General features: G+C 47.9%; 1 protein-coding gene and 1 long non-coding RNA gene across 4 annotated transcripts in view; one reads left to right on the top strand and one right to left on the bottom strand.

Annotated features, from left to right (window-relative positions):
- On the bottom strand, positions 1–14,256 carry LOC140729752 (uncharacterized). 2 transcript variants are annotated; one of them, XR_012099406.1, is made up of 4 exons: positions 14,149–14,256; positions 12,571–12,700; positions 423–554; positions 1–158 (listed from the first exon to the last, which is right to left on the bottom strand). It is a non-coding gene; the product is annotated as an uncharacterized lncRNA (long non-coding RNA). The 2 variants fall into 2 exon arrangements; XR_012099407.1 differs by having other exon boundaries at positions 13,866–14,250.
- A 28-nt stretch (positions 14,257–14,284) lies between these two features.
- parvaa (parvin, alpha a) overlaps positions 14,285–25,917 on the top strand; it is a 121,669-nt gene continuing 110,036 nt past the window's right edge. Inside the window, exon 1 of one of the 2 annotated variants that reach the window (XM_073049921.1) lies at positions 14,285–14,565. In XM_073049921.1, coding sequence (XP_072906022.1) covers positions 14,433–14,565 — 133 coding nt within the window. In that variant the 5' untranslated portion in view covers positions 14,285–14,432. The remainder of the gene's footprint in view (positions 14,566–25,917) is intronic. The other variant, XM_073049922.1, reaches the window with a different exon arrangement.

The following is a 25,917-nucleotide window of genomic DNA, read 5'->3' as shown; positions in this document are numbered from 1 at the left end:
TTCAAAGTTCAAAGTAAGTTTATTATCAAAGTACATATGTCACCAAATACAACCCTGAGAATGATTTTCTTGTGGGCATACTCAATAAATCCAGTAACCTCAAGAGAATCAATGAAAGACCACCCCAACAGAGCAACCAGTGAGCAAGAGATGACACACTGCAAGTAGAAAAAGAAAGAGAAAAAGAAATTATAATATACAAGTAAGCAATAAGTATTGAGAACATGTGGAAAAGAGTCTTCTTCTTTTCCCCACAATGGCCTCTTACCTCTTCTCCTCACCTCCCCCTGGGTCCTCTCCTCTTTCCCTTTCTCCCATCATCCACTCTCCTCTCCTATCAGATTCCTTCCTCTCCAGCCCTTTTACCTTTCCCACCCACCTGGCTTTATCACCTTCCAGCTACCCTCCTTCCTCACCCTCACCTTTTTATTTTGGCATTTTCACCCTTCCTTTCCAGTACTGAGCAGGCTTTCGGCCCAAATTGTAGACACTTGTTCATTTCCATTAACGCTGCCTGACTTGCTGAGTTCCTCCAGCATTCTGAGTACGTTGCTCTGAAAATGAGACCACAGGTTGTGGGAACAGTTCAATGATGGTGCAAGTGAATAGAGCAAAAATAAGTGGAAGTTAGAATGCTGCCATCCCCTCTCCCCTCTCCGTAGCAGAGAGATCCCACCAGTGATCAAAAAGCAGTCTCCCTCTCTCCTCTCCATAGCAGAGTGATCCCACCAGTGATCAAAAGGCAGTCTCCCCTCTCCATAGCAGAGCGATCCCACCAGTGATCAAAAGGCAGTCTCCCCTCTCCATAGCAGAACAATCCCACCAGTGATCAAAAGGCAGTCTCCCCTCTCCATAGCAGAACGATCCCACCAGTGATCAAAAGGCAGTCTCCCCTCTCCATAACAGAACGATCCCACCAGTGATCAAAAGGCAGTCTCCCCTCTCCATAGCAGAGCGATCCCACCAGTGATCAAAAGGCAGTCTCCCCTCTCCGTAGCAGAGCGATCCCACCAGTGATCACAAGGCAGTCTCCCCTCTCTGTAGCAGAGCGATCCCACCAGTGATCAAAAGGCAGTCTCCCCTCTCTGTAGCAGAGCGATCCCACCAGTGATCAAAAGGCAGTCTCCCCTCTCCGTAGCAGAGCGATCCCACCAGTGATCAAAAGGCAGTCTCCCCTCTCTGTAGCAGAGCGATCCCACCAGTGATCAAAAGGCAGTCTCCCCTCTCCATAGCAGAACGATCCCACCAGTGATCAAAAGGCAGTCTCCCCTCTCCATAGCAGAGCGATCCCACCAGTGATCAAAAGGCAGTCTCCCCTCTCCGTAGCAGAGCGATCCCACCAGTGATCAAAAGGCAGTCTCCCCTCTCTGTAGCAGAGCGATCTCACCAGTGATCAAAAGGCAGTCTCCCCTCTCTGTAGCAGAGCGATCCCACCAGTGATCAAAAGGCAGTCTCCCCTCTCCAATAGCAGAGCGATCCCACCAGTGATCAAAAGGCAGTCTCCCCTCTCCGTAGCAGAGCGATCCCACCAGTGATCAAAAGGCAGTCTCCCCTCTCTGTAGCAGAGCGATCCCACCAGTGATCAAAAGGCAGTCTCCCTTCTCTGTAGCAGAGCGATCCCACCAGTGATCAAAAGGCAGTCTCCCCTCTCTGTAGCAGAGCGATCCCACCAGTGATCAAAAGGCAGTCTCCCCTCTCTGTAGCAGAGCGATCTCACCAGTGATCAAAAGGCAGTCTCCCCTCTCTGTAGCAGAGCGATCCCACCAGTGATCAAAAGGCAGTCTCCCCTCTCCAATAGCAGAGCGATCCCACCAGTGATCAAAAGGCAGTCTCCCCTCTCCGTAGCAGAGCGATCCCACCAGTGATCAAAAAGCAGTCTCCCCTCTCCATAGCAGAGTGATCCCACCAGTGATCAAAAGGCAGTCTCCCCTCTCTGTAGCAGAGCGATCCCACCAGTGATCAAAAGGCAGTCTCCCTGTCCGTAGCAGAGTGATCCCACCAGTGATCAAAAGGCAGTCTCCCCTCTCCGTAGCAGAGCGATCCCACCAGTGATCAAAAGGCAGTCTCCCCTCTCCATAGCAGAGCGATCCCACCAGTGATCAAAAGGCAGTCTCCCCTCTCTGTGGCAGAGTGATCCCACCAGTGATCAAAAAGCAGTCTCCCCTCTCCATTAGCAGAGTGATCCCACCAGCGATCAAAAGGTAGTCTCCCCTCTCCATAGCAGAGTGATCCCACCAGCGATCAAAAGGCAGTCTCCCCTCTCCGTAGCAGAGCGATCCTACCAGTGATCAAAAGGCCGTCTCCCCTCTCCATAGCAGAGTGATCCCACCAGTGATCAAAAGGCAGTCTCCCTCTCCGTAGCAGAGCGATCCCACCAGAGATCAAAAAGCAGTCTCCCCTCTCTGATAACAGAGCGATCCCCCCAGTGATCAAAAGGCAGTCTCCCCTCTCCAGTAACAGAGCGATCCCACCAGTGATCAAAAGGCAGTCTCCCCTCTCCAGTAACAGAGTGATCCCACCAGTGATCAGAAGGCAGTCTCCCCTCTCTGTAGCAGAGCGATCCCACCAGTGATCAAAAGGCAGTCTCCCCTCTCCATTAGCAGAGTGATCCCACCAGTGATCAAAAAGCAGTCTCCCTTCTCTGTAGCAGAGCGATCCCACCAGTGATCAAAAGGCAGTCTCCCCTCTCCATTAGCAGAGTGATCCCACCAGTGATCAAAAGGCAGTCTCCCCTTTCTGTAGCAGAGCGATCCCACCAGTGATCAAAAGGCAGTCTCCCCTCTCTGTAGCAGAGTGATCCCACCAGCGATCAAAAGGCAGTCTCCCCTCTCCGTAGCAGAACAATCCCACCAGTGATCAAAAGGCAGTCTCCCCTCTCCGTAGCAGAACAATCCCACCAGTGATCAGAAGGCAGTCTCCCCTCTCCGTAGCAGAGCGATCCCACCAGTGATCAAATTACTAGACCCAGAACACTCTCACTCCTGATTCAAACACACTTTATTTTACTTGTGCACAAGGAGACCAGCGTGGCCCCCAGTCACCCGCACTGTTCTAACGTCTGAATAGAAAGCTGTTCTTTTATAGAGTATCGGATAATCAGTTACAGATATTGATCATTTAGTAAACTGTATGTTTGAGCTCTTTACTTGCAAAGTCAATCGCTATTCACAATAGGGATGTTAAAAGCCAATAGAAACTACAAGCTGACAACTGATAATATTTTGAAGTTAGTAAAGCAATTGTCCCTTAGTTGGTTTGTGTGCCTTGAATTGCTTATCTTGTCTGTTGTGAGTAATGGTGGCTCTGGTGATCTCACGCCAAAGGTCTCCCTTGTCTGGGTTTGACTACACACTGCCGCAGTCATCCTCAGCTGCGTGTCCTCTTTACTCCTTGCCTTACCTCAACTCCCATATGGTTAGTGCAACACTATCGCAGCTCTGCGTGTTCCAGAGTTCAAAGTTCAATTTCAGCGCAGCCTGTAAGGAGTTTGCACGTTCTCTCTCTGATTGCGTGGGTTTCCTCTGGGTGCTCCAGTTTCCTCCCACTGTCTATCAGAGGATTAGGTTCCAAATAGTAATTAAGTATATGGAATAAAGTTAAAGTATTCTTTGTTTTGTTTGATACTGATAAGTAGTCGCTGGATTTCACCAGCGCCATCTTAACCCGGAAGGTAAAGGCAAGGTGAGGAGAGATTCTTTCTCGTTCCTCATTACTTTAGTTATGACAGGTGAGCTCTGACCTGTCTCAGGCTCCTCTTGTGCAATGTGGGCTCTCTTAGACAGACAGACATACTCTATCGATCCCGAGGGAAATTGGGTTTCGTTACAGTCGCACCAACCAAGAATAGTGTAGAAATATAGCAATATAAAACCATAAATAATTAAATAATAATAAGTAAATTATGTCAAGTGGAAATTAGTCCAGGACCAGCCTATTGGCTCAGGGTGTCTGACACTCCGAGGGAGGAGTTGTAAAGTTTGATGGCCACAGGCAGGAATGACTTCCTATGACGCTCAGTGTTGCATCTCGGTGGAATGAGTCTCTGGCTGAATGTACTCCTGTGCCTAACCAGTACATTATGGAGTGGATGGGAGACATTGTCCAAGATGGCATTCAACTTGGACAGCATCCTCTTTTCAGACACCACCGTCAGAGAGTCCAGTTCCACCCCCACAACATCACTGGCCTTACGAATGAGTTTGTTGATTCTGTTGGTGTCTGCTACCCTCAGCCTGCTGCCCCAGCACACAACAGCAAACATGATAGCACTGGCCACCACAGACTCGTAGAACATCCTCAGCATCGTCCGGCAGATGTTAAAGGACCTCAGTCTCCTCAGGAAATAGAGATGGCTCTGACCCTTCTTGTAGACAGCCTCAGTGTTCTTTGACCAGTCCAGTTTATTGTCAATTCATATCCCCAGGTATTTGTAATCCTCTACCATGTCCACACTGACCCCTCCCCTTCTCTCTTTTTCCATTCCCCATTCTGGCTCCCCACGTCTCTTCCCTTCTCTTCACCTGTCTAACACCTCCCTCTTGTGTCCCTCCTCCTTTCCTTTCTCCAGTGGTCCGCTCTCCTGTCCTATCAGATTCATCCTTCTCTAGCCCTTTACCTTCTCCACCTATCACTCCCAGCTTCTTACTTCATTCCTCCTCCCCCGCCCTCCCACCTCCCTCCTCATCTGGTCTCACCTATCACCTGCCTGTTTGTCCTCCTCTCCCTCCCCCACATTCTTATTCTGACTTCTTCCCCTTCCTTTCCAGTCCTGATGAAGGGTCTCAGTCCGAAACTTTGACTGTTTATTCCTCTCCGTAGATGCTGCCTGACCTGCTGAGTTCCTTCAGCATCTTTCTGTGTTTCTCAGGGAAGCTGCCCGAGACGCTGATGACTACGTGTGCAGGTAGTGTGTCTGGCTGCAGGTCTTGAAAGGCCACATGATGGCCCTGGAGCCAACTGCAGTGCTGAGAATGTTGCGGATAACACGTTCAGGAAGTTGGGCACACTGCTGTTTATGGGTCGAGGGCAAGACGGAGACTGCGGGGCCCAACAGGCAGAGGTATAGCTGAGAGGGAGGGCAGGAGTTCCCTCTAGTCATCTCCCTCCAGAACAGAAGCACCACTTGGAGGGAGGGGGCTCACTTGGGGAAGTGGTCATGGCTCTGCTACACAGGAGAGCAGGACACAGAGAGGAAGAGCTATTGTGGGAGGGGAAATCTGCATTCAGGTTCATTTATTTATCACGTGGACATCGAAACATACAGCGAAATGCATCGTTTGTGTTGATAACCAACACACCCAAAGGTGTGCTGGGGGCAGCCCGCAAAAGTCTGCAGACGTTCTGGCACCAACATAACATGTCCACGATTCTCAGCAGAACAAGCCCTTTTCCTACCCACATGCACACACAGGCAGGCCTCCAGACCCAAGACAGGTCGCTTCTCGGCCTCCAGTCCTTGGCCCCAGACTCTCAGACTCACTGACATCAGGCCTCTGAGATTTTTAACCTCTGGACTCACCGAGCTTTTAACTTTAACCTTTGTCTTTACCCTTCGCTGACCTCTGGCTAGTGACCCCAAGTCTTGCTGATTACAGGTTTGACCTTTGGGTCTCAACTTTCAGACAAGATCTTCTGTGACTACAAACTCAACTCCCAATTGGTATGTTCCCTCCCAAATGTGAGGGGCAGGAGTGTCGCAGAGTGGCTGTGGGATGTCTGGAAGGGAGGGGTGAACAGCCAATCGTCGCCGTGTATGTAGGTATCAGCGTGAAGGAATCCTCGGGATTGCTCCCTGTACCGTGTGCTTGTCAGAGTAGGAATGGCAGCATAGTTAGGCCCAAGCAGTTCAAAGTAAATTTATTATCAACGTACATATATGTCACCATATACAACCCTGGGATTCATTTCTTGCAGGCATTTACAGTAAATACTGGAGACTCAATAGAAGCAATGAAAAACTGCACCCAACGGGATGGACAAACAACTGTTGTGCAAAAGACAACAAACCGCAAATACAAGAAGAAAGAAAACAAAAGCAATAAATATGGAGAACATGAGATTGAGAGTCCTTGAAAGTGAGTCCATAGGTTGTGGGAACAGTTCAGTGTTGGGGTGAGTGAAGTTATCCCGTTTGGTTCAAGACCCTGATGGTTGAGGGGTAATAACTGTTCCTGAGCCTGGTGGAGTAGGTCCTGAGGCTCCCATACCTTCTTCCTGACTGCAGCAGTGAGGAGAATATGGCCTGGATGTTGTGGATTTATGATGAATGAGTTAAACTGCTGCAGGATCCTGTGATGTGTTGGATTGTTTCTGGTTTCTCTTGGCATTTTCTGTATATAGCATCTTGAATTTGTTGGTCCTTTATTATGTATTTTTGATATATTTTTTGTGCTAACCACCTAGTCCTGTATGGACACAAGGAACCCCTCTGTTTCTGGGAAGAGGTCTCCAACTCTGAGGCAGGCGTTCGACACTTCGTGTTGACATTGAGTCTGCTCAGATTGTGGGGATGTCTTCCATGGAGGGTCACACTCTTCCATGGGTTAACTTTTCCTTGTGCAGTGATAATTTCTTCATTTTCCTGGGTTGAGCTTTCATTTAAATTTGGTGGTGCTTATCAGAATTGCATATGCCTGTGTGGAGTGCTGAATCCTGTTTCATTTTTTATGTCTGTTATTCTTCTTCCTGCTTTGCCCTAGGTAATGTTAATCTAAGTGTTTTTGAGTGTACGTGCTGTTTTATAAATTTTTTTATTTCATTTCTTATTTTTCTTTGTAAATTTTCCAGACCGGTTTCCAAACAAGATATTATGCCAAAAATATGTTAATATGGGCATAAAGTGTTCAATGCCTTTGTTATATTTTTACTATTGAGCTCCAATTTGGCAGATTTTCTTAAACCTTGAAGTAAGTTCTGTCAAAAGTTTTCCCTTTATTGCTCTATGGTCTATTTCCATTGCTTGTTGATATCCCCGATACTTAAGCGTTTCACGTTCATCATCGGTTGTATTGTATCCGGCTGCTCTGTCTTGTATTCAGTAAGCTCTATTGCACCCCTCTTTATGTTCAATGCTCTGCACTTATCTAGACCAAAGTTCATCTTTGAAAATAGTTCTACTATTTGATTAACATACACAAAATACTGGAGGAACTCAGCAGGCCAGGCAGCTTCTATAGAAAAAAATATAGGCAACGTTTCAGGCCGAGACCCTTTGACAGGACTATTTGAATTAATTGCTATAGCTTTACTGATGAAGGAGCACATAATTTCAAATCGTCCATGTATAGAAGGTGTGTCAAGGTATAATTTATTGGGTTGTTTCTGATTTGATACCCTATTTACATCCAATTCAGTGAATTGCAGAGTGGGTTTAAAGCTAAACAAAACCACAGAAGGCTTAGAGGGTTATCCAAGAAAATGCCTCAGTTTATTTTGATAATGGTACTTGTTTATTTTTTTGGTTGTTAATAGATCGGGTGATTACAGTACGGCAATACTTCATGAGATGTTGCAGGAATTCACAAGTATTGGGTGTAGTTTATATATATTAAGAGCTTCTATTAACCATGAGTGTGGGACAGTCAAATGCTTTTTGCTCGTCAATATAACAACATGAAAGATCTCTGCTTTTCCGCTGGGCTTGATGTAGAATTACAGAATCTATTATCAGTTGTTCTTTACATCCTTTCATACTCTTGTGGCAACCTTTCTGCTCCTCAGTGAGTGTCCTGTGGTTATCTGAGTGAGTGCTGATTCGTTGCAAGATGCAAGATGGTACAATTTTAGATGTAGTTTGTAAACAAGTGATAGGACGGGTCATTTGTGATTTCTGCTTTAGGTAAGAGATGTGTTTTGTTCTGTCAAAAATTCAAGCACTTTTTCAGGATTTTTAAGAGAATTGTTGATAATGTATTGATTGGCAAGTAAATTTTCATACCAATAATAATGAATATTATCAAAATTATTGGTACGAAAAATTTACTTGCCTTCATCCTTACTTACTGGCACTTTTTCAGCCATGGGTATTTTGTACAACTGTTTTCAGCTTATCTATTGTGACTTCAGGTAGGTGTTGGCATTTCTTCAATCATGTGTGTGCATTCCTTCTCCTACCTAATCCAGTCTGCTTCTTGATTATGCTTCACCCAGATTTTAGATCAAAAGCTGATTACCTCTGTGTTTGTTGGTGATTCTGTGCTAGGGTTCGTGACATTCTGGTGTGTCGAATTTAGTTTCAATGTCCTGTATAAACCTTTCTCATTGTTTTGGAATTTGCTTCATCCGATGCATTTCACGTATCTATTTACCCTGGCTTTGTAAGTATGCACCAAGTTTTTGATTTAGTGCATCTATAAAGTCTACAGTGTTTTTGTTAGGTTGATTCTACCTTGTATGGACCTTTCTAGTAACTTTCTTTTTTAATATTATAATTTCATTTTTTTCTTCCTTTTTGTAATTGCACATTTTGTTGCCTTTTGCACACTGGTTGTTTGCTCTGTTGGGGTGGCCTTTCATTGATTCTATTGTGGTTATTGGATTTATTGAGTATGCCCACAAGAAAATGAATATCAGAGTTGAATATGGTAACATATATGTATTTTGATAATAAATTTACTTTGAACCTTGCTTTAATACTCTAGTCTTCACAAAATGAATGCTAACATTGTTCCCTCTACCAAAGTCCATGACCATACACTTCCCTACACTATATTTCATCTGCCATTTCTTTGCCCATTCTCCCAATCTGTCTAAGTCCTTCCACAGACTTCCTGCTTCATCAACACTAATTGTCCCTCCATCTACCTTTGTATCGTCTGCAAACTTCACCACAAAGCCGTCAATTCCACCAACTAAATCATTGACATATGTGAAAAGAAGCGGTCCCAACATTGAGCTCTGCGGAACACCATTTGTCACTGGCAGCCAACCAGAAAAGGCTCCCTTTATTCTCGCTCTTTGCCTCCAGCCAATTAGCTAATCTTCAATCCATGCTGGTATCTTTCCTGTCATATCATAGTCTCTTACCTTGTCAAAGGCCTTCTGAAAACGCAAATTAACAACCTAACCTGAATCTCCTTTGTCTATCCTGTTTGTTATTTCCTTAAAGATTTGCCAGGCAAGGTTTTCCCTTATGCTAACTTTATTAGACTGTAGTTTATATCGGTCTCCTTCTCCTTCAGTTTTCTGTGATTTCTTTCTTGTTGCCGATTGGCGGGTTTGGGACTCCGGGTGGGGGATATGTTCATTTTTGTGCGAGGGAGGGGATGGGGATTTGAGGTCTGATGTTCTTGTTTTTTTTGTGTGGGCGATCTGTTAGTTTTGTGTGTGAGAGGGGCTTGGGGGTTTCATGCTATTGTTGCTGTTTATTTGTGAGAGGTGTTGGGACTTTGAGGCTTGATGTTCCAGTTGCCATTTCTCGTGTGGGCAATCTGTTAGCTTTTGTACGAGGGAGGGGGTGGGGGGGGGGTTGCAAGTTTTTTCTTTTTCCTTTTCATGCGGGGGGGGGGCTGATTCAATGACCCCCATGTTTTTTTTCTGTATTTCATGGCTATCCTGGAGAAGATGAATATCAGAGTTGTATTGTGCATGCATACTTTGACAATAAAAATGAACCTTCGAACCTTAACCATGTGCTTCCAAGTACCCCGAAACCTAATCCTTAATAATGGATTCCAACATCTTCCCAACCACTGGTTAGGCGAAATGACCAATTATTTACTTTCTTCTGCCTCTGTCCCTTCTTAAGGGGTGGAGTGACAGCTGCAATTTTTCAGCCCACTGAAACCATTCTACTGACTCCTGAAAGATCATTACTAATGCATCCACGATCTCTTCAGCCACCCCTTTCAGAACCCTGGGTGTAGCCCATCTGGTCCAGGTGACGTTCAGCTTCCCCAGCACCTTCTCCTTAGACATAGCAGCTACACTCACTTATGCCTCCAACCCTCTAGTATTTCTGGCATTCTGCTAGTGTCTTCCACAGTGAAGACTGACACAAAATACTTCTTAAGTTCATCTGCCATTTCCTTGTCCCCCATTACTACCTCTCCAGCATCTTTTTCCAGTGGTCCGATATCCACTCTCATCTCTCTTTTACTCTTTATTTATCTGGAAAATCTTTTTGTATCCTCTTTTATATTATTGGCCTGCTTACCTTCAAGCTTCATCTTTTCTCTCTTTATGGCTTTTATAGTAAAAGCTCCCCAATTCTCTAGCTTCCTACTAATTTTTGCTATACTTTATGCCCTCTCTTTTGCGTTTATACTGTCTTTGACTTCCCTTGTCTTCCACAGTTGCCTTGTCCTCCCCTTAGGGTACAGGTACTTCATCTTTAGGATATATCTATCCTGCGCCTTCTGAATTGCCCCCAGCAACACCAGCCATCGGTGTTCTGCCGCCATCTCTGATAGTGTTTCTTTCCAAATCAGTTTTGGCCAGCTCCAATCTCATGCCACTGTAATTCCCTTTACTCCACCAATATATTTGACTTTAGGTTCTCCTTCTAAAACTGTAGTGTGAATTCTATCATTTTATGATCACAGCCTCCTAAGTATCCCTTTACCTTGAGCTCCCTAATCAAATCTGGTTCATTACACAATGCACAATTCAGAAATGCCTTTTCATTAGTAGGCTCAACCACAAGCTGCTCTAAATAAAAACCTTGTGGGCATTCTACAAATTCCCTATCCTGCGATCCAGTTTCAACCTGATTTTCCCAATCTACCTGCATGTTGAAATCCCCCGTGACTATCATAACATTGCCCTTTTTATGTGCCTTTTCCAGCTCCTCCTCTAACTTATAACCCACATCCTGGCTACATTTTGTAGGCCTGCCTTTAACTCCCTTCATGGTCTTCTTTAGGAGAGAGTGGACTATGGGAGAAAGAGAAGGGGGAGGGGCACTGAATGGAGGTGATGGGCAGGTGAGGAGAAGAGACAAGCGAGGAACCAGAATGGGGAATGGAAAAGGAGAAGGGGGGAGGTGGGAGAAATTACCAGAAGGATGCTGCCTGGATTGGGGAGCATGCCTTATGAGAACAGGTTGAGTGAACTCGGCCTTCTTTCCTTGGAGCGATGGAGGATGAGAGGTGACCTGATAGAGGTATCCAAGATGATGAGAGACATTGATCGTGTGGATAGCCATAGGCTTTTTCCCAGGGCTGAAATGGCTAGCACGATAAGGCACAGTTTTAAGGTACTTGGAAGTAGGTACAGAGGAGGAGATGTCAGGGGTAAGTTTTTTACACAGAGAGTGGTGAGTGCGTGGAATGGGCTGCCGGCGGCAGTGGAGGAGGTGGATACAATAGGGTCTTTTAAGAGACTCCTGGATACGTACATGGAGCTTAGAAAAACAGAGGGCTATGGGTAACCCTAGGTAATTTCTAAGGTAAGGACATGTTTGGCACAGCTTTGTGGGCTGAAAGGCCTGAATTGTGCTGTAGGTTTTCTATGTTACTATGTTTTCTAAGAGAATTCAATGTTCATGCCATAAGTTCCTTGGCATAAACATCTCTGAGGATCTCACGTGGTCTGTACACACCAGCTGTGTGATGAGAAAAGGCACAATAGCAGCTCTTTCACCTCAGACGGTTGAAGAAGTTTGGTGTGGGCCCCCAAATCCTAAGAACTTTCTACAGGGGCACAATTGAGAGCATCCTGACTGGCTGCATCACTGCCTGGTATGGGAACTGTGTGTTGGCACGTGGCCAAGTGGTTAAGGCGTTCGTCTAGTGACCTGAAGGTCGCTAGTTCAAGCCTTGGCTGAGGCTGTGTGTGTGTCCTTGATCACTTAACCACACATTGCTCTGCGACAACACCGAGACTTGCAGCCACCCAAGGCGCAAATCCATGGTCTATCGAGACTAACGGAGGCCTACACATGGGAACTGTACTTCCCTCAATCGCAGGACTCTGCGGAGAGTGGTGCGGACAGCCCAGCGCATCTGTAGATGTGAACTTCCCACTATTCAGGACATTTACAAGAGAGGCATGTAAAAAGGGCCTGAAGGATTATTGGGGACCTGAGTCACCCCAACCACAAACTGTTCCAGCTGCTACCAACTGGGAAATGGTACCTCAGCATAAAAGCCAGGACCAACAGGCTCTGGGACACCAGGCCATCAGACTGATCAATCCATGCTGACACAATTGTATTTCTATGTTATATTGTTGTACACACATAAGGAGAAAAGATGAGAGAGGGAAATGGGAGGGGGAATGGTGAAAGGGGTGGGGGGTTCAAGAAATCGATGTTCAGGTTGGAGACTACCCTCTCTCACCTTATCTCCTTACCTGCCCGTCGTCTATGTCTGATACTCCTCCCCCTTTTCTTTCTTCCATGGCCTTTTGTCCTCTCCTAACAGATTCCCCTTCTCCAGCCCTGTATCCCTTTCAGCAATCAACTTCCCAGCTCTTTACTTCAACTCTCCCCCTCCCCGTTTCACTATCATCTTGTGTTTCTTCCTCCCCCTCCCCCCCACCTTCTAACTCTCTCTTCATATTTTTCTCCAGTCCTGTTGGAGTCTCGGCCCTAAACGTCGACTGTACTTTTTTCCACAGATGCTGCCTGACCTGCTGCATTCCTCCAGCATTTTGCATGTGTTGCTCTGGATTTCCAGCATCTGTAGTTCTCTCCTGTTAGAGGCTCGGTTCCTGTTGCTGTCTGTGTGTACTCCTTGTGACCACAAGGTTTCCCTCCACGCTGGAAAAGTACAGAGAAAATTTCTGAGGACATTACTGAGTCTGGAGGGCCTGAAAGGCAAGAGTGAATAGGTCAGGACGTTATTCCTTGGAGCATGGTATGCTGAGGGGAGATTTGATAGAGGTATACAAAATTATTGGGGTATAGATAGGGTAAATGCAAGCAGGCTTTTTCCACTGAGGTTGGGTGGATCATGGGTTAAGGGTGAAAGTTGAAAAGTTTAAGGGTAACTTGGGGGGGGGGGAAACTTCTTCACTCAGAGGGTGGTGAGAGTGCGGAATGAGCTGCCAGCACAAGTGGTGCATATGAGCTTGATTTCAACATTTCAGAGAAGTTTGCATAGGTACATGGGTATGGAGGCCTATGGTCCAGGTGCAGGTCCATGGGACTACATGGTTAGGCATGGATGAAATGGACTGAAGGGCCTGCTTCTGTGTAGTTCTTCTCTCGGGGTTTCTAAGGATGTACGGGTTAGGGTCATCATGCTACGTTGGCCCCCGGATGCATGGTGACACGTGCGGGCTGTCCCCAGCACATCCTCCGACTGTGCTGTCTGTTGACACATTTCACTGTATGTTTCAATGTACGTGGGACAAACTAAGCCAGTCTTATTAAATCTTTCCCACCCTATCAGCACATGCTCTGACATTTCAGGAGGCTAAGGACTTGCCCCTGGTCTTCAACACTGTTAAGAACTCTGCAACTCTCCCTTTATGCTGGATCTTGTAGTACAGTGCAGGGACAGTCTTTTCCCCAGGGTAGGGGAGTCTAAAATACAAAGGCACAGGTTTAAGGCGAGTGGGGGAAGATTTAAATGGGATCAGAAGGTCAGGTTTTTCCACACAGCGGGAGGTAGGTAGATGGAATGAGCTGCCAGAGGAATTGACAGAGGCTGGGAAGGTTTGAAAGCCTGAACGACCGGACTGAAGAACAGCTTCCACCCCACTGCTTTCAAACTCGAGAACCAATCATCTCTTTCACCTCCAATGTCTCATACAAGGAGGCAACGGACAATAAGGGGGGGGGGTGTTACAGGATAAATTTAAGCCGATCGGAGGAAATTAGGGGGGGGGTGTCAGAGATCAGATTTGTGTACATCCCCAAGGTATCTGCCTCTACCAGCACCCAGGCCCCTCACATTTCCTTTGAAATTCCCCCCACTCACCTTAAATACATGCCCTGTGACATTTGACATTTCAACCCTGGGAAAAAGTTTTGACGGACGATATATTTCCCACTGCACCGAACATCTATCTATGCCTCTCATAACCTTATAAGCCTCTATCAGATCTCCCCTCAGCCTCCGCCGCTCCAGAGAAAACACCCAAATGTGTCCAACTTCTCCTTATAGCTCTAGTGCCGTTGATCTCCGTGGATCTCCCGAGCACCACCTCTTTCAGCAGTTTCTTCTAGGAGTTTAACGCAAGCAGTCAGGGTTTTCTGCCTACCCAGAGTAGACGTTCGGGACGGGGCCAGAGAAACCAGGACAGGGTGCTGGAACAAGGAAGGGTGTGTTCCAGGGCTGCCGTTCGCACTGGCTGGGAGTGGTGCTTCAGAAATACGCTCCCTCCCTCCCTCCCTCCCTCCTTCCTAACTAACGCTGGAATTCGGAACTCGGGGCGAATTCCGTTTCCGTTCGCCGATTCTGCGCTAAAACCTGTGTTTGTGTGTGAGAGAGTGAGAGTTTAGAACAGCCTCTCTGACTCGAACAGGGCACGGATTCAGCCCCACCATGGCCAGTTCCCCCCAGAAGTCTCCCTCCACCCCTAAATCCCCCGTTCCCAAATCCCCTTCCTCCAAAAAGGACGAATCTTTCTTGGGCAAACTGGGCGGAACTCTCGCCAGAAGGAAGAAAGCCAAAGAAGGTAATTTTTAAAAATCTGTGCATTGTTGTAATCGAGAAAGCTACTCTAATTTACTAATTAAAAAACTTTGTAAAACTTTTTGCAAAGTTTATTAAAGGCTTCAAACTCGCTGCGTTGAAGTATGTATGCCTCATATGGCTTGCTAAGTTTTAATTCTTAAGTATTTACGTTCAATTGGGTGTAACCAGACACTGTGGAATGCGTTTCCGGTTGTGTGTCACCCGCTGTGTTGCTTCGCGGTCAGATCGAATCTTTGCGAGTTGTTCGCGTGGTAATTGATCAAACAACGTAGCGCGGTTATCGGTGGAAGTTCAGTAACTGCTACCAGGTTGTAATGTGGAGGGCGGGAGAAGGATTTGGCCCCCTGCTGCTGAGACATTCAGTCCACTGCCCTTCACTTTTCTTGACGTTTAAAGACTCTTGTGACCCAGTAGATGACTGGGGAGTTTAGTCCTAGTTTCTGTCGAACTTGAGGATGTCTTGCTCTGTGGGAGGGGCTGTTCCATATAATTTCAGCGAATGTGTCCTTGGTCCAGCTCGTGAGTGCTGTTACAAAGTAGACACGACAGTGCTTCCACTTCGTTAGAATTCTGCGTGGATCTGGCATATGAACTCAAAACTTTGACCAACTTCGATAGATGCACAGTGGAGAGCACCCCAACTGGCTGCACACACCCCAATGCCCAGGAACAGAAAATCCTGCAGAAAGTGGTGGACACAGCCCAGTCCATCACGGGTAAAGCCCCCCCCCCCCCGCTATTAAGCACACGTAAAGGAGCACTGGCTAGGAAATCAGCATCCATTATCAAAGGCCCCCACCATCCCGTCCATGCTCTCTTCTTGTTCTGCCATCGAGAAGGAGTTACAGGAGCCTCAGGACCCACGCCACCAGGTTCAGGAACAGTTGTTACCATCAGGCTCCTGAACTGGTATGGATAGCTTCACTCACCACTGATTCCCCACTTTCCTGGACTCTACAGCTCATGTTCCCAGTGATATAATTTATTTGTTATTATCATTTGCTGTTTTTGTATTTTCACAGTTTGTCTTTTGCACACTGGTAGTTAGTTTTTGTGTGTAGTTTTTCATTGATTCTGTTAGTGATTTCTTAGTGAATGCCTGCACGAAAATGTATTGTAGGGTAGTATATGGTGACATTTGTGTTATCTTAAACCTGTCACCCCTTTGGGGGTGGGTGGAGGCATAGGCCACTGACAGCAGCTCACCAGAGCTCTCTGTCCTGTGTCAGTCTTTCAAGTTGTCCCCAGGTGTAGCCCATCTTGTGTCTTCTAGGTGAAGATCCTTCCTCTCCCAGGGATGAGGTCTTTGGAGCTTCTGCTGGAGTTTCTGGGTTTTTATGGGATGGGGTTGCTGGTCCCATAACCCAACACTCCTTTCACATCCTGGCCTGGGATTGTCCGTGAGGGGGTTTGACACGCGTATACTTTGAGAATACATTTACTTTGAAGTCACTCTGATACTGGCATGCACCAGATGGGACAAATGGCCTGTTTTGCTGCTGGACTCTGTCCAATTCTCTTAGTTGCTCAAAACCTTGATGCGTCCAGGGAGACACGAGTCAGAAGGGCTGGAATCTTGGAGCAACACACAAGATTGGTATTCAGTTTTCAAATTCAAAATAAATTTATTATCAAAGTACCATATACTATGTTGAGATTAATTTTCTACTAGGCATTTACAGGAAAATAAAAGAATACAATAAATCAAAGAAAAACTAGACATAAACAAAAGACTGACAAACAGCGAATGTGCAAAAGAAGACAAATCATGCAAATAATAAAAAAGTAAGTAATACTGAGAACATGAGACCATAGAACCATCGAACGTTACAGCACAGAAACAGGCCCTTCGGCCCTTCTTGGCTGTGCTGAACCATTTTTCTGCCTAGTCCCACTGACCCGCACCTGGCCCATACCCCTCCATACACCTCTCATCTATGTACCTGTCCAAGCTTTTCTTAAATGTTAAAAGTGAGCCTGCATTTACCACTTCATCTGGCAGCTCATTCCACACTCCCACGACACTCTGCGTGAAGAAGCCCCCCCCCCCATGTTCCCTTTAAACTTTTCCCCCTTCACCCTTAACCCATGTCCTATGGGTTTTTTTTCTCCCCTGGCCTCAGTGGAAAAAGCCTGCTTGCATTCACTCTATCTATACCCATCATAATTTTATACACATCTATCAAATCACCCCTCATTCTCCTACGCTCCAGGGAATAAAGTCCTAACCTATTCAACCTTTCTCTGTAACTCAGTTTCTGAAGTCCTGGCAACATCCTTGTAAACCTTCTCTGCACTCTTTCAACTTTATTAATATCCTTCCTGTAATTAGGTGACCAAAACTGCACACAATACTCCAAATTCGGTCCCACCAATGTCTTGTACAATCTCACCATAACATTCCAACTCTTATACTCAATACTTTGATTTATAAAGGCCAATGTGCCAAAAGCTCTCTTTATGACCCTATCTACTTGTGATGCTACTTTTAGGGAATTATGTATCTGTACTCCCAGATCCCTCTGTTCTACTGCACTCCTCAGTGTCCTACCATTTACCTTGTATGTTCTACCTTGGTTTGTCCTTCCAAAGTGCAATACCTCACACTTGTCTGTATTAAACTCCATCTGCCATTTTTCAGCCCATTTTTCCAGCTGGTCCAAATCCCTCTGCAAGCTTTGAAAACCTTCCTCACTGTCCACTACACCTCCAAACTTTGTATCATCAGCAAATTTGCTGATCCAATTTACCACATTATCATCCAGATCATTGATATAGATGACACATAACAATGGACCCAGCACTGATCCCTGTGGCACACCACTAGTCACAGGCCTCCACTCAGAGAAGCAATCCTCCACTACCACTCTCTGGCTTCTTCCATTGAGCCAATGTCTAATCCAATTTACTATCTCTCCATGTATACCTAGCGACTGAATCTTCCTAACTAACCTCCCATGCAGGACCCTGTCAAAGGCCTTACTGAAGTCCATGTAGACAACATCCACTGCTTTCCCTTCATCCACTTTCCTGGTAACCTCCTCGAAAAACTCTAATAGATTTGTTAAACATGACCTACCACGCACAAAGCCATGTTGACTCTCCCTAATAAGTCCCTGTCTATCCAAATACTTGTAGATCCTATCTCTTAGTACTCCTTCTAATAATTTACCTACTACTGACGTCAAATTTACCGGCCTATAATTACCCGGATTACTTTTAGAGCCTTTTTTAAACAACGGAACAACATGAGCTATCCTCCAATCCTCCGGCACCTCACCCGTAGATACCGACATTTTAAATATATCTGCCAGGGCCCCTGCAATTTCAACACTAGTCTCCTTCAAGGTCCGAGGGAATACCCTGTCAGGTCCTGAGGATTTATCTACTCTGATTTGCCTCAAGACAGCAAGCACCTCCTCCTCTTCAATCTGTTTAGGTTCTATGACCTCACTGCTTGTTTGCCTTATTTCCATTGACTCCGTGCTAGTTTCCTTAGTAAATACAGACACAAAAAACCCATTTAAGATCTCCCCCATTTCTTTTGGTTCCATACATAGCTGACCACTCTGATCTTCAAGAGGACCAATTTTATCCCTTACTATCCTTATGCTCTTAATATACCTGTAGAAGCTCTTTGGATTATCCTTCACCCTGACTGCCAAAGCTACCTCATGTCTTCTTTTAGCCCTCCTGATTTCTTTCTTAAGTATTTTCTTGCACTTTTTATCCTCCTCAAGCACCTTATTTGCTCCTTGTTGCCTAAACATGTCATACATCTCTCTCTTCTTCTTTATCAGATTTCCAATATCCCTCGAAAACCAAGGTTCCTTATTCTTATTCACTTTGCCTTTAATCCTGATGGGAACATACAAACTCTGCATTTTCAGAATTTCTCCTTTGAAGGCCTCCCACTTACCAATCACATCCTTGCCAGAGAACAACCTGTCCCAATCCACGCTTTTTAGATCCTTTCTCATTTCTTCAAATTTGGCCTTTTTCCAGTTTAGTACCTCAACCCGAGGACCAGATCTATCTTTATCCATGACCAGGTTGAAACCAATGGCGTTATGATCACTAGACCCAAAGTGTTCCCCTTCACACACTACTGTCACTTGTCCTAACTCATTTCCTAATAGGAGATCTAATATTGCATCCTCTCTAGTTGGTACCTCTATATATTGATTTAGAAAACATTCCTGAACACATTTTACAAACTCTAACCCATCTAGACCTTTAACAGTATGGGAGTCCCAATCAATATGTGAAGAATTAAAATCCCCTACTATCACAACTTTGTTTCCTGCAGTTGTCTGTTATCTCTCTGCAGATTTGCTCCTCCAGTTCTCGCTGACTATTGAGTGGTCAATAATAAACCCCATTAATGTGGTCATGCCTTTCCTGTTTCTCAGCTACACCCATATGGCCTCAGTAGACAAGCCCTCTAATCTGTCCTGCCTGAGCACTGCTGTAACATTTTCCCTGACTAGCAATGCCCCCACCCCCACCCTTCATCCCTCTGCCTCTGTCACGTCTGAAACATCGGAACCCTGGAACATTAAGCTGCCAGTCCTGCCCCTCCTGTAGCCAAGTTTCACTAATGGTTACAATGTCATAATTCCACGTGTCAATCCACGCCCTCAGCTCATCAGCCTTCTCCACAATACTCCTCGCCTTGAAATAGACACACCTCAGTAGATTATTACCATCACACACAACCCTTCTATTTCTGACTTTGCGTGAACTTTTAACATAATTTATTTTCACCGCCACTCCACTATCTGCTCTGGCATTCTGGTTCCCACCCCCCTGCAAATCTAGTTTAAACCCTCCCCGATAGCACTAACAAACCTCTCTGCAAGGATATTGGTCCCCCTGTAGTTCAGGTGTAACCCATCTCTCTTGTACAGGTCCCACCTACCCCAGAAGAGGTCCCAATGATCCTGAAATCTGAAACCCTGCCCCCTACACCAGTTCCTCAGCCATGTGTTCATCCTCCAGAGCATCCTACTCTTACCCTCACTGGCACGTGGCACAGGTAGCAATCCTGAGATTACCACCCTCGAGGTCCTGCTATTTAAGTTCCTACCAAGTTCTCTCTACTCAATCTTCAGGGCCTCCTCACTCTTTCTTCCTATGTCATTGGTACCAATGTGTACCACGACATCTGGCTGATCACCCTCCCATTTCAGAACGCTGTGTATGCGATCAGAGACATCCCTGACCCTGGCACCCGGGAGGCAACAAACCATCCGGGAGTCTCTGTCGCGACCACAGAACCTCCTGTCTGTACCCCTGACTATCGAGTCCCCTATCACTACTGCTCTCCTCTTCCTCCCTCCCTTCTGCACTGCAGAACCAGACTCAGTGTCAGAGATCCGGCTGCCGCAGCTTGTCCCAGGTAAGCCATCCCCCCCCCAAACAGTATCCAAATCGGTATACCTGTTTTGGAGGGGAATGGCCACAGGGGAACCCTGCACTACCTGCCCTTTCCCCTTCCCTCACCTGACGGTAACCCAATTACCTGTGCCCTGTTCCTTAGGTGTAACTACCTCCCAGAAGCTACTATCTATAAACTGCTCTTTCTCCCAAATGATCCGGAGGTCATCCAGCTCCTGCTCCAGTTCCCTAACGCAGTCTGTTAGGAGCTGCAGCTGGAAGCACTTCTTGCAGGTATCGTTGTCCGGGACACCAGAGGTCTCCATGACTTCCCACATCCTGCAAGAGGAGCATTCCAACATCCTGCCTGGCATTCTCTCTAAACTTACAGGTAGTCCCCGAGTTACAAACGTCCGACTTACGGACAACTCGTACTTACGAACTGAGGAAGGAGAACGCCGTCCGCCATTTTAAATCATTGCCGGTGACATTGTGTTGAGTGTTTAACTTTGTATTTGGCTTAAATTTTTCTTAGTAAGATTCACCCTGACCCTGCCCCCCCCCCCCCCCCCCCATTCCAGTCAGCTGGTGGTGCAGTAAGATCAGTGCTGGGCTTGAGAACGGAGGTTTCCGAGTTCGATCCAGTGACAGACCACTCCCTTGTCGGGTTGATGTCGATCCAGTGACTCCCGTATCATCCGTACTGGGTTGACGTCGAGCTCGCAACTCGACCTCGTAAAAAAACACTGCCACCTCCAGTTTAAATTCCCATGCGGAATATCGTGGAGGATCAAATACCCAAACCCAGCACAGCCCCCACTTGTCCCATTTAACCTGTCTCAGTGCGGTGGTCCTTAGGACCCAGTGAACCTTGGGACCCGCCGCCCGCAGTGTTTCTGTTCCATTGATGGGAAGCGATCACGATTGAAAATAAAGTGGAAATAATAAAGCGTTTGGAAAGAGGTGAAACGCTATCGGTCATTGGAAAAGCGTTAGGCTACAGTCGGTCAACGATTGGAACAATTTTAAAGGATAACGGATAAAGTGAGAATAATGGAGCATGTGAAAGGCTCTGCCCTGATGAAAGCTATAATTATTACTAAGCAACGCAGTGGTTTAATTATTGGAATTCATACGTTTCTTAAGTGTTTTACATGCACAGAAAGGTAAAATATATACTATATACTAAGACAAACGTTTCACGAACTGACGCTAAATAATACCGGATGTACGTGTTCTGACTTATGTACAAATCTGACTTAAAGACGGACTCAGGAATGGAACTTGTACGTAACCCGGGGACTGCCTGTACTAGTTAAAAAAGAAATCGAATGAAAAAAAAACAACTTGCCGGAACCTACCCTCGCCTCTGCCTGTTCACGCCGAAGCCTGTTGAGCCAAAGCCGTCCCACTCTGACTCAGTCCACTCCGACGATGGCTGCTTTGCTAGATGAAACTTCTTTTATAGTGCTCTAGCTGACCGGCTGTCTTCAGCTCCTCTGCACCCAATTGGTTGGCCATTTAAAAAACTGAAAAGCCCACAAATCCTCTCCTTCTCAAGCTCTGATGATGCCTTGGAAGTGAGTCTGTAGGTGGTAGAATCTGCTGAGGAGCTGTGGTCAATGAAGTTAGCCCCTCTGGTTCAGGGGCCTGATGGTTGAGGAGTAATAACTATTCCTGAGCCTGGTGGTGTGGTTTTAAACAGTATAAACCAGTCTGGTTTCCTCACACATTCCAAAGACGTACAGGTTAGTAGGTTAATTGGCTCCTGCATGATGGCAGTAGCAAGAAAAGAGCCTGGCCTGGATGGTGGGGTTCTTAATGACGGATGGTGCTTTCTTCTGGCAGCGCTCCTGTGTAAATGTGCTCAGTGGTGGGGAGGGTTTTGCCTGTGATGGACTGGACTGTATCCCCCACTTTCTGTAGAATTCTTCTTGGTGTGCAATAGTTTCTGCAGATGCTGGAAATCTTGAGCAACACACACAAGATGCTGGAGGAACTCAAAGGTGGTGTTTGTGGAGGGAAATGGTCCTTCCTCATTTTTGGTTGAGAATCTTCCATCTGGTCCCCTTCTCCCCAAGGATGCTGCCTGGCCTGCTGAGTTCTGCTGGCAGTGAGCTTATAGCAATAGTGTGAATGGGATGTCTTCTGTTGGAGGTCTCTCTCAGTCTTGTCTGGATGTCCTCCTCGAGTTGTTCAGAATCAGGTTTATTATCACTGAGATGTAGAACATTACAGCACAGTATAGACCCTTCGGCCCACAACCTTTAACCTACAACAAGATCAATCAAACCTTTCTCTCTCCTCTCCCCCCCCCACCCCCCCATGAAGGCTCTCAGCCTGAAACGTTGACTTTATTCCTCTCCCTACCTGCTGAGGTCCCCCAGTATTTTAACTGTGTTGCTCTGAATTTCCAATATTTGCAGGATCTCTTGTGCATATTCTCCACAGTTTCTTGTGGTCACGGGCAGAGCAGTGGCAGTTGAGATGAACTCCGGAGTGTCGGGAAGATGGTTTGCGAAGATTACTGGGTTGGGAAGGAGGAGTGGGCCAATACTCTCTTTTTCAAAGTTCAAAGTCAATTTATTGCAAAATATACATATATAACCCTGAGATTCATTTTCTTGCGGGCATACTCAGTAAATCCATAATAGAATAATAACCATAACAGAAAGACCACACCAAGTTGGGTGTTTAACCAAATGTATGAAAGGCAAGCAAAAAGATTGTCATGATGGCACCCCGATGACTCCACCAGGAGGAAAGGGGGCGCGCGCGAACCCCCCCCCCACACACACACACGCACACGGACACGCACACGCACACACGCACACGCACCAACAAATTGTGCAAAAGCAAAAAGAAATAATAATAATCATAAGCTGTAAGTATAGAGAACGTGAGATGGAGAGTCCTTGAAAGTGAGTCCATAGGTTGTGGGAACAGTTCAATGGTGGGTGAGTGAAGTTATCCCCTCTGCTTCAAGAGCCTGATGGTCGAGCAGTAAAAACTTCCTGAACCTGGTGGTGTGAGTCCTGAGGCTCCTGTACCTCCTTCCTGATGGCAGCAGTGAGAAGAGAGCATGGCCTGGGTGGTGGGGGTCCTGATGACAGCAGTGAGAAGAGAGCATGGCCTGGGTGGTGGGGTCCTGATGGCAGCAGTGAGAAGAGAGCATGGCCTGGGTGGTGGGGTCCTGATGACAGCAGTGAGAAGAGAGCATGGCCTGGGTGGTGGGGGTCCCTGATAGCAGCAGTGAGAAGAGAGCATGGCCTGGGTGGTGGGGGTCCCTGATGACAGCAGTGAGAAGAGAGCATGGCCTGGGTGGTGGGGGTCCTGATGGCAGCAGTGAGAAGAGAGCATGGCCTGGGTGGTGGGGTCCTGATGACAGCAGTGAGAAGAGAGCATGGCCTGGGTGGTGGGGGTCCCTGATGACAGCAGTGAGAAGAGAGCATGGCCTGGGTGGTGGGGGTCCCTGATGACAGCAGTGAGAAGAGAGCATGGCCTGGGTGGTGGGGTCCCTGATGACAGCAGTGAGAAGAGAGCATGGCCTGGGTGGTGGGGGTTCCTGATAGCAGCAGTGAGAAGAGAGCATGGCCTGGGTGGTGGGGTCCCTGATGACAGCAGTGAGAAGAGAGCATGGCCTGGGTGGTGGGGGTCCCTGATGGGAGCAGTGAGAAGAGAGCATGGCCTGGGTGGTGGGGGTCCCTGATGACAGCAGTGAGAAGAGAGCATGGCCTGGGTGGTGGGGGTCCCTGATGACAGCAGTGAGAAGGGAGCATGGCCTGGGTGGTGGGGTCCCTGATGGGAGCAGTGAGAAGAGAGCATGGCCTGGATGGTGGGGGTCCCTGATGGGAGCAGTGAGAAGAGAGCATGGCCTGGATGGTGGGGGTCCCTGATGGGAGCAGTGAGAAGAGAGCATGGCCTGGGTGGTGGGGTCCCTGATGGGAGCAGTGAGAAGAGAGCATGGCCTGGGTGGTGGGGGTCCCTGATAGCAGCAGTGAGAAGAGAGCATGGCCTGGGTGGTGGGGTCCCTGATGGGAGCAGTGAGAAGAGAGCATGGCCTGGGTGGTGGGGGTCCCTGATAGCAGCAGTGAGAAGAGAGCATGGCCTGGGTGGTGGGGGTCCCTGATGACAGCAGTGAGAAGAGAGCATGGCCTGGGTGGTGGGGGTCCCTGATAGCAGCAGTGAGAAGAGAGCATGGCCTGGGTGGTGGGGGTCCCTGATGACAGCAGTGAGAAGAGAGCATGGCCTGGGTGGTGGGGGTCCCTGATAGCAGCAGTGAGAAGAGAGCATGGCCTGGGTGGTGGGGGTCCCTGATGACAGCAGTGAGAAGAGAGCATGGCCTGGGTGGTGGGGGTCCCTGATAGCAGCAGTGAGAAGAGAGCATGGCCTGGGTGGTGGGGGTCCCTGATGACAGCAGTGAGAAGAGAGCATGGCCTGGGTGGTGGGGGTCCCTGATAGCAGCAGTGAGAAGAGAGCATGGCCTGGGTGGTGGGGGTCCCTGATGACAGCAGTGAGAAGAGAGCATGGCCTGGGTGGTGGGGTCCCTGATGACAGCAGTGAGAAGAGAGCATGGCCTGGGTGGTGGGGTCCCTGATGACAGCAGTGAGAAGAGAGCATGGCCTGGGTGGTGGGGGTCCCTGATAGCAGCAGTGAGAAGAGAGCATGGCCTGGGTGGTGGGGGTCCCTGATAGCAGCAGTGAGAAGAGAGCATGGCCTGGGTGGTGGGGGTCCCTGATAGCAGCAGTGAGAAGAGAGCATGGCCTGGGTGGTGGGGTCCCTGATGACAGCAGTGAGAAGAGAGCATGGCCTGGGTGGTGGGGGTCCCTGATAGCAGCAGTGAGAAGAGAGCATGGCCTGGGTGGTGGGGGTCCCTGATGACAGCAGTGAGAAGAGAGCATGGCCTGGGTGGTGGGGGTCCCTGATGGCAGCAGTGAGAAGAGAGCATGGCCTGGGTGGTGGGGGTCCCTGATGACAGCAGTGAGAAGAGAGCATGGCCTGGGTGGTGGGGGTCCCTGATGACAGCAGTGAGAAGAGAGCATGGCCTGGGTGGTGGGGGTCCCTGATGACAGCAGTGAGAAGAGAGCATGGTCTGGGTGGTGGGGGTCCCTGATGACAGCAGTGAGAAGAGAGCATGGCCTGGGTGGTGGGGGTCCCTGATGACAGCAGTGAGAAGAGAGCATGGCCTGGGTGGTGGGGGTCCCTGATGACAGCAGTGAGAAGAGAGCATGGTCTGGGTGGTGGGGGTCCCTGATAGCAGCAGTGAGAAGAGAGCATGGCCTGGGTGGTGGGGGTCCCTGATGACAGCAGTGAGAAGAGAGCATGGTCTGGGTGGTGGGGGTCCCTGATAGCAGCAGTGAGAAGAGAGCATGGTCTGGGTGGTGGGGGTCCCTGATAGCAGCAGTGAGAAGAGAGCATGGCCTGGGTGGTGGGGTCCCTGATGACAGCAGTGAGAAGAGAGCATGGCCTGGATGGTGGGGGTCCCTGATGACGGCAGTGAGAAGAGAGCATGGCCTGGGTGGTGGGGGTCCTGATGACAGCAGTGAGAAGAGAGCATGGCTTGGGTGGTGGGGGTCCTGATGACAGCAGTGAGAAGAGAGCATGGCCTGGGTGGTGGGGGTCCCTGTTGACAGCAGTGAGAAGAGAGCATGGCCTGGGTGGTGGGGGTCCTGATGACAGCAGTGAGAAGAGAGCATGGCCTGGGTGGTGGGGGTCCCTGATGACAGCAGTGAGAAGAGAGCATGGCCTGGGTGGTGGGGTCCCTGATGACAGCAGTGAGATGAGAGCATGGCCTGGGTGGTGAGGGTCCCTGATGACAGCAGTGAGAAGAGAGCATGGCCTGGGTGGTGGGGGTCCCTGATGACAGCAGTGAGAAGAGAGCATGGCCTGGGTGGTGGGGTCCCTGATGACAGCAGTGAGAAGAGAGCATGGCCTGGGTGGTGGGGTTCCTGAT

This window comes from Hemitrygon akajei, chromosome 6 (assembly GCF_048418815.1).
Source record: "Hemitrygon akajei chromosome 6, sHemAka1.3, whole genome shotgun sequence".
Lineage (NCBI taxonomy): Eukaryota > Metazoa > Chordata > Chondrichthyes > Myliobatiformes > Dasyatidae > Hemitrygon > Hemitrygon akajei.
Note: the sequence above shows the minus strand (reverse complement) of the source record. Positions and strands in the feature narration are given on the sequence as shown.